The sequence below is a fragment of the Acanthaster planci genome, linkage group LG02 (assembly GCF_054643075.1).
Source record: "Acanthaster planci isolate LZ-2023a linkage group LG02, COTS_SCS, whole genome shotgun sequence".
In the NCBI taxonomy this organism is placed as follows: Eukaryota; Metazoa; Echinodermata; class Asteroidea; order Valvatida; family Acanthasteridae; genus Acanthaster; species Acanthaster planci.
In genome coordinates, this window is record NC_141778.1 from 10,113,152 (window position 1) to 10,126,337 (window position 13,186).

Here is a 13,186-nt window from a genome sequence, read left to right on the forward strand (position 1 = left end):
GTGATGGGACTGAGGGACATTGTTGCTAAGTAACAAGTGCCCTCTGTTGTCCATGTGGGAAGTTGGGACATCAACAGTGCAGTTTGCTTAATTACCAGTACTTATTAGTACTGGTACATGTACTTCTTTCCAGTTTTTAATTTTTTTTTTTTGGTCTGGTAAAGGGATTTTATACTGTTTATTTGGATTGAGATATATTGAAGTTTAACTTTGTAAATTGTAGTAAACTTAATAGCCCTAACAGTCTCAAATCCTCCAATTTCAGGATGATTTTACATACAGTACACCCTAGGGGGTTAGGTGTTAAAGACAGTTTTTAAATTCAGTGATACAAACAAGCATTGATTGGCCTTGAGAAAAAAGAAGCAATATATTACCATAGGTTTATACATTTACTCTAGCTTACTGTGTGGTCATTTCAAAGTGCAGAGTTTCTTAGACGTGCCAGGAGACAGTGACTTTGTTAGTTTGACAAGGAGAAATGTATGCATACTCTTAATCTGAGCTGAAAGATAAGTCCTTGTTTGAGCAGTTGAAGTGGAAATTTTCTTTCAGTGGGATTTTTTTCATTCTGGAATTTGATTTGAAGTCATAACTTTGTTCATATCAGGCCAAAAAAACTCATTCCGACTTCTAACCAATTCTTTGGGTATACAGTATATATTACGTTGTGTTGGTGATCTGTGTACACGCACATGTGCTTGGATTTAGTATTTTTTATGAATTGAACGAATCCATGCTCAAACTGCAATGCAGAAATTGCAGAAAACTCTTGGTACTTATGTTTCTAAAAAAAGGAAGTGGTCACTGGATACAGTAATGGAAGCTTGAGACTTGCATTCAGCAAATCTACATGTACATGGTTTAGTGAGAATCGGTCAGAGTTTAAGCCCAATGTACTGAAACGTACCGGATCACGAGACTGCAGAGGTTGAAGTTGGTGCTTAAACAGGGAGTAAAATTTCAGGTTGGGGCGGTGCTGGACACAAAGCCACAGTTAAAATGATCACTTATTTATTTGACCTAAGCAAAAATGAAACAGGCCTGTGTAGCAAATTAAAAATTATAACACAAAAAACATGCCGACAAACATACAGAAGAAATAAAGACACAGACAACGATATGAGGGTAATTAGACAAGCCTGAAAACACAGCAAAATAAGATCGTTAAGGATTGGGAAACTGAGTGTATGGGGGAAGCATACAGGTATGAGAATTACGACCAGTAAATACCAAGAACAGACAAGACAAAGTATTATTCCTGTCAGGGACACCTACATGTTGTGTACATGTATGAAAGTAGACCAAATTACTGTTTCCCGGAAGCAAGTTACCCCAGTTATCCCGATTATTAACAATGGTCTGGATACTGATTGGAAGTATGTTAAAACATGAAATTTTCCAGATTTCCCTTTTTTTTTTTTTTTTTTTACATTTTTCGGTACGAAGCACACTTAATGGCATTGTTCACGATAGAAATCTGGTCAAGATATTGTATCTGTGGATTACATGGATTCACGATAATTGCCACAGTCATCTGAAAATTGAATGTAGCCCGTTTTCTTTCTTAAACTTCCCACATAATGAAAAAGTGCCTTGATTAGTGTCTTATACTGTATGTGTTAAGAACCAAAATCATACAGTCCATGGCGACCAAACATTATGAAAGAGGGAATCCTGGCACGCAAAAGCTGAAAGTATGCCGGAAATATTGGTTTCCTTTTGGCCGTAAGAACGATATTTATTTTGTCTTTCACTTTTCTTATTTATGTATAATTTAGATTTTTACAGAGAAAATGTATCCATTATATGGTTTGGCAAATTAACTGCTTCCAGTAGTTTGGGTGAGAACATTGGATGGTGACTTCCAGCTTGCTTCTATTGTTGACATGTTCATGTTTTATTATAAAAGAAGAGTTGTAGAAAATTTATCTGAATGCTTGCTGTTGTACGCACAAGTCAAAATTGCTTTGTAAAGCTTAATAAATTCATAATTTAAAATTAAAAGATGTATTTTCTTAGTCTTTACATGTATTTTACAAAATCATGATTATAAATACATATAAATTAAATATACTCTACTTTCTTGTTGATCATCACAGAGAAATTACTTTCAATCATGAATGATAGAACTGACAAAATTTTCTTCAGTTAGCATAAGGCTTGAATTTCATTTTATTGTTACAAGTAACCTGTGGCAAATGTACCCCAGCCTCTGATTCCTACTTATCACACATTCTGTTCATTCACTCTGGTTCATTTCCTCTTTTTTTTTTTTGCTTTTTTTAAACACAATTTTAATTGGGCACCTTCCATTTTCTGCTTTTCATACAATTATGAGCAAAGACAAAGGACAGCTAAAATACAGTGGGGGAAATTAAGCCGCATGCTCACAAGCACAACTGTGCTACTATCTCGGAGTTCTGAGAGGATGAGTTGTGGTTGAGTGAGTTACAAGTCATCAAAAGTTGGGTACTCAGGTGGACAATTACCACGTGCTCCTGTCCAATGCTGCCCTGCACTTTGAAGGTGCGTGCGTCGTATGTGAGTGCGCTGCATGTCAAACATACAGGTAAATCGCAGCTGTGATTGGTTGAAAGACAATGGGGTGGGATTTAATGGATTGGTCTACTCTGTGCGAGAATCTTCATGGTAATGGTCCACTTGATGAACCTGTGGCTCAACTTGCACTGAATGACTTGTGATTGGCTTACAAAGACTTGACAGCAACTGCTTCAAAGGGCAAAGTCTGGTCAAAAAGCTGAAACTTGTACAATCCAAAAGGTCACGGGCACTGACAGCAGAAAGGGGGGGGGGAGAGAAAGTAAAGTAGCCCCCCCTTTTTTTTTGACTGGGGGGACTTGGTCCCCCATCCACTTTTGGTAGGTACATGTACATGTAATAGGGTTAGGCTTAATGGATTGGTTTATTAATGGCTGATGCCCATGTTCTCATTACTGGCCTCTACAACTAGCAAAACGTAAGCTTGCATACATGTATATGTATGTATAGCACCTAGCTCTACTGAGTGTAGCATTTATTTCCTCTGTTTTGATTTTGGACGGATCATCATCATACTAACACTCAATGATATTAGCTTCCCTAAATGCCAATGTCAAACGGTCAGAAATATCATTGAAGTCCCAACCTTTTGATATTGGCATTTAGGGAAGCCAGTAGGTGGTGATACAGGTATTTTTTGGTGAGTCTTTGGAATTTTTGAGGACCGTTTTCACCTTACTATTATGTAATATCATGGAGCGTCAGTATGACGATCCCGTCCAAAACTGAAAAAGAGGACTACTGATGCTCCACTCAGTTGAGCTACATACATGTATAACTCCCTAAAATTGACAGTTACTGATATGCAACGCTGTTGACTACAATTGAATTTATAACTTACAGATGTAATCAAACTTCAAGTTTTCATTTTCTGTGCATGTCATTTCAGTATCTGCAATTTCTAATACAGTGTACATGGTGTATGGACAAATTTTCAAATCATTGTACAGATTTCAAATACACGGAGGAGTTGCATGGCACATGTATATTGGCAATTGAAAATCCGAAAACCCGACTTGAATACACCAGGGAGTTTTGGATTCCCCCCCCCCCAAAAAACCCACCAAAGTCATTTACTGGTAGGAACAAACTATTTGAGCGAGTCCTGTAGGTAGGGCTATGTTGATCACCGTTGATAGGGCAGATCTCACACACTTCAGACATGCGCCATTTTGAGCATGCACTGTTGGAATACCGACTGGTTCATTTCAGTAGTGACCATTCCTACATGTACATGCACATTTACTTCTCTGCAACTTCAAGGAACAATGGACTTTACAAAACACCATTAAAAATCACATGCAAAATAAAAATTCAAATAGTAAAAAAATTTTGCTTTTTTAGTAAAACAGACATGTACATGTACAATACAGTACAGTGAACATCCATGTACATCATTTTAATTCTTCATTTTGTCTCAACCAGAAGTAAATTCCCAGAAAATTGTAAATTCATGTGCACACCCCCCCCCCGTACCGGCATATATACACCTGTATGTTTACAGGTACAATGTACTGACCTGAACACTAACAAAAAAAATTGTCTCGGGCAGTGCACCTTTAAACAGAAAAACAGTCACCTATTGAAAAATATAACAAGGATTTGACCAACATTTTGGACATCTGTGGGCTGTGTCTCCATATTTTAGGAAACCCGAGGGACCCCAAATACACGCAGACACCAACATGACCAAGCTCTATCAAAATACTTCTTTCAAGATGTAGGCGCATGACAAACGATGCCCATTTTAAACACCCCTGATCGTGACCTACATGTACATGTATTTTCCGATGACAAAATGCTAGCATGGGCCTGCAGATTTCTGATCGTTTCAAGGTTTTTTTGCGCAGGGTTATTCTGCACAGCTATAATGGCTTGTTTTTCTGTTTGCTGCCTGTATATCATGAACTACATGTACTGCTCAAATGAAACATTTGGACAAAACCTCACGACAGTATGCAAGCTTGCCATGAATACATGCACGGTGCAGTACATGTACATATAACGTGTACATGTAGCTCATTTATGTCATTTGAATTGGCACTTTGGTATACTGAGTGAAAACCAACACTTTTTATGCTCCTATCTCCAGAAACTATACAAAAATACACCTCGTCAGCTGAGATTTATTTTCGAGAAAGAAAACCCCATTTACACCTTTGTTCTCTCTTCCTGTTTAATAAGATAAAATCTCTTGCATTAAAATGAACCAACATTTCACAGAAATGCTTAACCTGGCTGAATCTTAAAACTATGTGTACATGTACATGTATTTGTACACGTACATGTACACTGGTCATTCCATGAGGTTGGGGCACAATGTGTGATTGTGCATGTAGGTTCCGTACTGTATACATGTATTTCCCTGCATGTGGATTCCAAATTGACAGTTATACTGTACATTGTACATGTACATGTATGTACACTGTACTTCTTCCAAGGTTGAATACAGAGGTCAGGAGGTGTGTGTATTTTTCAAGAGTAAATGACCTGCATGTACTCTACAGGTCAGGACAGGTGGTAACAGTTACGATGTAACCAGGACACAGTCAAAAATTGTGCCCCAGCCTCATAGAATGACCCACATGTAACCTGTGGTGATCAGTGTTCTGATGAGTTTCTGATTGTGGACAGCGGAAGCGAAATAATGGAAATGTATTTTGTTACATTGTTTTATCTACAGTCAAGGTCAAACTCTATACCCTGGTACATTTTTACCTGCCAATGTTGAAAGATAGAAACAGGAACACCCATTTTAGGAGCAGTGGTGCAAGAGAAGCTTTTCACACATACACCTACATGAGTACATGTACATGTACATGTATACAAATTTGTCTGTGTGACAACTGCCATTTTGACATAGCTACATTGTAATAGCATTCTCTTCTTACTGCAAAGAGCACCTCTTTTTTGCAAAGAACACCCTCTTTTACGTGTACCAGAGCTTTTTAATTTTTTTGCCTTTTTATGCAAATCATAACCTTCCGTTTTCCTGACATTTGGGAACTAAAAAATGGGAGCAGTTCTGATTAAATCAAGAGAGTTGGCATACTATGTATGACACACCATCAAATTACCATGACCATTGTGGATTTGATTCAAATGGAAGAAAAATGATTACCATGTAGACCTTTCAAGTTTCAGCCGCCCAATTACTCGGTCATTTGCAGCAGCTTTTTGACTTGCTCATTTGTGGGCTTTGATCGTCATCTGCTTCCACATGCACAATCCCTCTGCTCTGCTGGCTGGCTTTCCGCTGAATACTCGTTCCGTCTTTCGTCACAGGGAGGAGCGTTGAGAAAATAAACTCAAACACCTTGTCGACATTTTCACCAGTCAGTGAACTGGTCTCAAAGTAGGGCTTCGGTAAGCCCGCCTCTGCGGCATCTCTGTATCTTGGCTCATTCACTTGCACAGCAAATTTCTCTGCTTGCTGACGGTCAACACGAGCCTTGTCATTTGTAAGGTCCAATTTCATTCCCGTCAGGCACAGAAGACAGTCTTCCTTCGCCGCGTCTAGCAGTGGCAGGTAGCGCTCAGACAGAAGGTCAAACGAGCGTTGATTGGTTAAGTCAAAGGCAACAATGGCAGCTGAGGCATCACGACAGTAGAAGGAACTCAGACCGGAAAATCTCTCCTCTCCAGCAGTATCCTAGTAAAATCAGCGACAACGCTTGAGATCATTGATTTCTACTGAACAATACCCATAAATTAAAAGTTTCCCATTCTCAAATGGATGGGGTGTAGATGTTAACATTCACCATCCTTTACTGAAATTTGCTCAAATAGTGAAAGGGCCATTGACCCGTTATACATGTATGTAATGTAAATGTACATACATGTACATGTACAGTGTACATGTACATACATGTACATGTATGAACACGTACAATATGCATAGTATGAAAACTTGATGGCCCAGTTTCATCAGTACACTGTATTGTTAAACAATGAGTCACTCTGACATTCTTTATGACTGGACATTTATTTATTTTTGTCTGTTTTACAGTTTCAGGTACTCTATTGACAAAACAAAAAGACTAAATTGGTATTTTCCCTGACTTCACGTAACAGGAAGTTTGAGAATCATGGTTTAACACTTTCAACTAAGTAACTCCTTCCTCTATTTCTCCGCTACATGTACATGTACATGGTACCTACATGTACAGTATTCTACGAACAAGTATGGCTATATTTACAGGGTGTCCCAGAAAAAAACCAAACACTGAGATATGATTATAATGTATAAAGATTTCCAAAAAGTAGAAGCAGTATTCTTTCTAATGATACCTGGATGGTATCCCTCCTGTCATGCATGACTGAACACCATTGTCTTGAAAATGGGGCATCCAAACTCAGTTGTAACACTTTGGATAAACCAGTAAATGAGGTTGTCCTCTGTCATGCTTGTCGTGGTTGAAAGTGACAACAAAATGTCCTGTTAATGAGGGAAGATTGCCTTTGTCACTTTCAAGTTATGCAATAATCTGGTTTAAATGTGTTGACTTGCCCCGAGGTAGGCCAGTGCAGTGTTGGAAAGTGTTCCAAGCAGGACAGCAAGTCTGCAACATGGTGCAACTTACCAAAGAGCAAAGAGTGTTTGTCGTGACGAAATTTCTGGAAAACAAGAGCTTTCAGGTCACCTGAGCTGCATTTAAGGAAGCTTTCCATGATAGGGATCCACCAGCCAAGTCGACCATCTGGGAAAATGTGCGCAAATACCGAGAACATGGGACAACCCTTAATTTGAATAAGGGTCATTCGGGAAGGAGGCACACAGCGCGAACTACTGAAAACATTGCTGCAGTTCGACAACAACTTGTCGAACAGCCAAGGGGATCCAGTTGCTGGAGGAAGGGACTTAGACTGTCCATTCTTTATTTAACCGCATAATGCAGTTAAACCTGCAGTTCCATCCATACTGAATGCACATCCGCCACCAACTTTTGTGTGGAGACCTCAGGAGGAGACGGGAGTTGGCTCAATGGCTCCTGGAACGCATCCAAAGTGTTACAACTGAGTTCGGATGCCCCATTTTCAAGACAATGATGTTCAGTCATGCATGACAGGAGGGATACCATTAAGGTATCATTAGAAAGAATTCTGCTTCTCCTTTCCGGAGATCCTCACACATTATAATCGTATCTCATGGTTTGGGCATATTAACCCCTTTCCTCAGGTTTTTTTTTTCTGGAACACCCTGTATAAACATGTACACTCATGTGCACACCGGAGCTTACTGTACTGTACATACACTGTACATGTACATGTACAGTACCCATCAGACTGGCAATGGCAGAGTTTCAGCCAACAGAAACAAACAGGCACAATCTGCACTTTGGTTTTTCTAAGCTCAATGATCAAAGTTGACCTTTGCTCTTTCCAACGATTCATGAATACATGTACATACAAGAATGCATGTACATACACACAAGAACACATACTGTACATGTACGTGCACGTACTCTTGAAAGGTACTCACCCATATAGCTATGTTGTAATCATGCCACTGCTTGAGAAAGAAGCATGCACCCACAGTCTGAAGAATTTCAAAAAAAGTGTCTGATTATATCATCGGAAACCAATACTTGAAGAGATACAGCTCAAAGAAAATCCTAAGGATTTTTTTCCATACTACATGTATTCGTTAACGATAAGTGAACATTTTTGGATATAGAAAAGGGTAAGCCGGTACAAAGAACAGGTACATACATGTACAAGTATATACTGCACATTTGAGTTAATTCAATACCCGAGCCCAACTGATGTACATTGTAAATACAAGTATGTATGTGACATGTGTACCATAACACTCAGAGCTTACATGTACATACATGTACATAAGTATACATGTCATTGTAGCACGAGATAGTTTGATAGTTTGCCTTCATACGGAATTCTAAAAAGCAGCTCCCACTGAATTCAAAGTTGACATGTTGTACTCCTTGTTAAGCTTGATAAATGATATGCATCACAAGAATGAGTATGGTGCCACTGTACATGTAGTAATTTGATGTCTTCTCGATGACTGTCACTCTAAGTCATATGCATTACATTAAGGCTCATCTAACCTTTAATCACACACAAATTTTACAGGTATATATGTTGTACAGTATTTGAAAGCTTACCCCCAAGTTTTCAGAAAATCTTCTCTCCATGTACCTTCGGATGAAGGTGGTTTTACCAACAAATGCATCACCAATGATGACCACTTTTACATCACTGAAACAAACAAAATCATCAGCCTACATGTATTATACATGTACAAAAACCAATAATGGGGCAATGCTTTCCAATAATGCTGTGTTTTGGGTGGCAATATGGTTTGGTTTCAGACTGCGAGTCTTAAAGCAGGAAAAACAAATGTGGAACACAATCAGGCCAACTTTATTTACCTGCTTTTCAGCAGACAAACCTCTCAAAATGTATGAAGGGCTTGTCATTTTAATAACAAGGACTTCACAGAGAGCAACGTTAGGCCTATGAAAATAAGAGGGCAGTAGATATTTACATGTATATGATTCACAGTCCTGATACCCGTACACTTTGGCAACATTTGGCTGTTGTGCCAATACAGCAACTGAATATGTTTTAGATACACATGTATGTACATGTACCATAATTAGAAATCTAACTCTACGTTAGTAGTTACAATGGCAAATCTCTGTCTGGTTTCACGCTTACATGTACATTGGCATTGTGAATTAACATTCATAAGATACATGTACACGTGGAAATCAGACTAGTGTAATTTGGGACTGTTTGCCTTAGACAGTACCCTTAAATATCGCCAAAAATCATAAAAGGAATATCAAGCAATGTATCATAGGCATTAATTTAAAACAATAAAAGGATAATCATGCAACTTTAGAGGAATGGGAACTATATATATGTAAAAAAAGAGAGAGAGAGAAAAAAAACACACACCCGTTGGGGATCTTAACTATGGGTCCCTGAGTCTTGAGCTGCACATGTACATCACAACCATGACAGCTCCATGTACATGTACATGTACTGTACACATAAATGTACAATGAATGAATACTTTGGACAAACGCTCACTTAGTCTCTTATTAGGTTGAAGATGGTATATGTACATGTAATTATTTTGTAACTCTTATATGCTAGCATTTTACATAATAAATTTAACAGTAGGCCTTCATGTACATGTACACTCAACCAAACCTGACTGATGATGGAGTAATAAATTAAATTGCAAATTAGTTGGGATGATCTCAACTAATGCAAGGATTGTCCTAACTACAATACTGTAGTTGGGTGGGCAACTACACCACAAAGTTTGAGAGCATGAACAACTTTTAAGTTGTATTTGTACAAGTTGTAGAAAAAAAAAGGTTTAGGGTATCAGTGGCTATACCATGTATACATACATCTGTACATGCTATATGCCTTGTTGCAAATACTGCATGGGTGATTTGGTACAATGGTAGAAAGGCATTGTGGGAAGGAAAAATGGGTCAATGTTTGCTCCTTTTTCCTTCCCTTATTGCCTTTCTACCATTGTGTAATATCACCTACATGTATGCAGTATTTGTGATAAAGCTTATTGCCTAGACCTACATGTACATGCCTAGATGATGCCAGGTGCCTAGACCTACATGCCTAGATGCCACGTACTTAGGCCTACATGCCCACATGTAGATGACGCCAGGTGCCTAGGCCTACACCTACATGTACATGTAGGTGATGCCAGGTGCCTAAGCCTACATGTACATGTAAATGATGCCAGGTGCCTAGGCCTACATGTACATGTAGGTGATGCCAGGTGCCTAGGCCTACATGTACATGTAGGTGATGCCAGGTGCCTAGGCCTACATGCCTACATGTAGATGATGCCAGGTGCCAAGGCCAACATGCCTAGATGATGCCAGGTGCCTAGGCCTACATGCCTAGATGATGCCAGGTGCCTAGGCCTACATGCATCGATGATGCCAGGTACCTGGGTACATTGAGGAAGGACACAGAAGGAGTTTGAACTGCCTGGGCTTTAACATCTGGCCAATTACTGCTTCCTTGCATGCCTGGTACATGTATGTCCGTAGCCAGAGTGCACCGAAAGCTTGCTACGCACCATCTGTTTCACAACTACGAAACCCCTTTGTACCCCATGATCGCCGCCACAATTTGTCGCTGGTAATCTATATCCTTAAAACTTTGAGGTATAGGAGAATGAATATTCATGCATTTGTTGGTGCTTGATATGATCTCACGACAACACAAAATTTAATGCTTGCGCAGTTGCTTGCATAATGCTGTGTGCCCTAAATCTATGTGTACATGTACATACGTGCAGTCGTTGCCCTTAATGAGCGCTTTCTTCTTTCTAAATAGCCTGGTTGTTCGCAAGATTTTCTGTTTTGTTTCAATCATTTTTATCATGGCATTTGGACAAAAGAGTATTTTGTGAGATTTCACGATCAGTCCCTGCACTCCCTTTGATGAAATAGCACATTTTGTTACTTTGAACTTAGCTTTCCAGTAAAAGTCATCATTTTGTTGGCCAGTCTTAGCCTTTTTACCAAGTCTTTGAACACTGATGTATTGAAGAGAGGAGAGAAAAATTACAAACTCTGCATGGGTAATGGAACAGTGTATCAAACTTTAAAAGTTTATTTATGATGGCAACAGTACTCAGTAGGTCTAATCAGGGATATTTCTCTCTTGATTTCCTGGTCACAGCAATAATTTGTATTTAATTGCAAGCAAGAATATTACTGGCCCGGCTTGTCCGGCTAAGATGCAGGCAGTGATCAGGCATTTTTGGAATGTTTCCTATGACTCGTCTGACTTGGTGGCAACCACCATTGAACACTTTGGAGTGCCACTGCCAGAGTTGCAAGTTGCAACTCCTTCTGTCATGTCTGTGTCCTTCCTCTAAGCTGGGTACAGGTGAATTAGGCCTAACATTATGTTGGGGGTGAGCTCCTTGATCTAACAGTAACAGTAAGCATGGTTGGTCTGGGAGAATGTTGAGAATTTTTTGGGCAGACGCCTTAGTCGGGGCGTAACAGCGACCTTACTCGACTTAAGTTTATGACCTACATTTACATGTACCTGCCTGCCTCCCACAACTTGGGACACACACACACAGCAAAGAAACAGGACAAACGGAAAAACTTACGCTCTTTTTTTCTCCGGCTGAGAAGACATTCCTATGGACAAATCAGTCCCCCGTGGACCATGACAACCGAAAACACTATATCCTCATGTCTGCGACCATTCATAGTATATATGTACAAATGTACCTAAATTTCATGAAACTTTGGTCAACCTTAACCGACATCACCAATGGTTCACCCAAAACATGTGTAAAGACCTAGACCTCGTACCCCCCCTGCGTGTACATTATGAGCATGCGCGTACATATTCCAATGACGTCATATTAAGTGGTTAAAGGTCATTCGTACTCTGGGGTTGTTCCATGCTGGTGAGCTGCACATACCGGTATCGCACCGATGTGAAGTTAATTCCGCGTTCCTCGTTTGACGTTCGACATTCAACGTTGAACCATGGAGAAATAAAATTATTTCTCCATGGTTGAACAAGTAACTGTTCCATCATATTCGAACGTTGAATGAGTAACCGTTTGACATTCAGGGTGCATACTCCTAAGAATAGTATGGTGCGGCAAAGGGACAAACTTAAAAAAAAAACTGCACCGCGAACGTCCACTTCCAATTCCATTCACATGTACGCAAATTACATTGTACGTGCCTTTTCACAATAATGTACTGTATAAACAAACAACTGTCTCCCTCAAAGGGAACCTTGGGCGTAGGGTTCGTCTGGGCCAAACGGGTAACCGGTCAAAGAAGCCTGAGGTAGGCGATTGTATGTTTTGTTTTGGCACTGTAAATATTAGACGAGAAACTTCAGGTTAATGCTACGTTCTCCCTGTTTTCACCGAACTGCTCAACTCAAACGATCTCATCAGTCACGGCAGACGCGCCAGCCATCAACGTCCTTTTTTGGGTGCCTTTCTTTACACTATAGCGACCCCTTTGCCTGCATTTCAACCGGGCAAAGGCAGTTTTCCACTGTCAAAAGGGCTTTGAAGAAAGTCGTGTCTCTTCGCTGGACTTCTTCGCTTGCAAACCAGAGTGGACAAGTGACTGCCTAACACTACACTGAATTTCTCAAACCAAAATAAAATACCCGAACCCCATGCCCCGCCTGGAGATTACATCGAATCTGATGTCATTGTTCTCAATCGGAGACGACTCCACATCTAAAACACGGGATTGGGTGTTTTATTTCGATGGCAGAAAAGTCTAGTGTGAGGCATTCATTTTTCCACTGTAGTTTCCAAGTGGAGAAGTCTACCGCCGAGACAAGACTTTCATCACAGCTGTTTTCACTATGCAAATGTCTGCCTTAAGTTTACCCTGGTTGAAATGGACGCAACGGAGTCTCTAATGTGCAGATAAGCACAGTAAAAAATTTATACTCAGTCGTGAGATTGGTGTATTTTCGATTCTGTGAAATAGTTTCATGAAAAAAGGACGTTTTAGTATTAACCTCTAGTTCTATCGATTAAACGGCAAATCTTGAGTCTAGCCCTCTCTCCAAAGGAAAACGAGAGTATCCTGACCGAAAAGTCGAG

General features: G+C 39.8%; 1 protein-coding gene across 2 annotated transcripts; it reads right to left on the minus strand.

Annotated features, from left to right (window-relative positions):
• Positions 1 to 997: 997 nt before the first annotated feature.
• LOC147799861 (ras-related protein Rab-20-like) lies at positions 998 to 11,923 on the minus strand. Of its 2 annotated transcripts, XM_087132511.1 has the most exons (4): positions 11,705 to 11,919; positions 8,691 to 8,784; positions 8,045 to 8,101; positions 998 to 6,214 (listed from the first exon to the last, which is right to left on the minus strand). In XM_087132511.1, exons 1-4 carry the CDS (start codon positions 11,731 to 11,733, stop codon positions 5,723 to 5,725), a joined length of 672 nt encoding a protein of 223 aa, XP_086988637.1. In that variant the 5' UTR covers positions 11,734 to 11,919; the 3' UTR covers positions 998 to 5,722. The 2 variants fall into 2 exon arrangements, with proteins under 2 accessions (XP_086988637.1, XP_086988638.1); XM_087132512.1 differs by lacking the exon at positions 8,045 to 8,101 and having other exon boundaries at positions 11,705 to 11,923.
• Positions 11,924 to 13,186: the final 1,263 nt, after the last annotated feature.

Coding starts and splice junctions, on each gene's coding strand:
- LOC147799861 (XM_087132511.1), bottom strand. CDS start 11,733: ATGTCTTCTCAGCCGGAGAAAAAAAGAGC. Junction 8,102..8,690: donor GATTTTCTGAAAACTTGGGG/GTAAGCTTTCAA, acceptor GAAATTCTTCAG/ACTGTGGGTGCATGCTTCTT. Junction 6,215..8,044: donor ATTACAACATAGCTATATGG/GTGAGTACCTTT, acceptor TGATTTTACTAG/GATACTGCTGGAGAGGAGAG.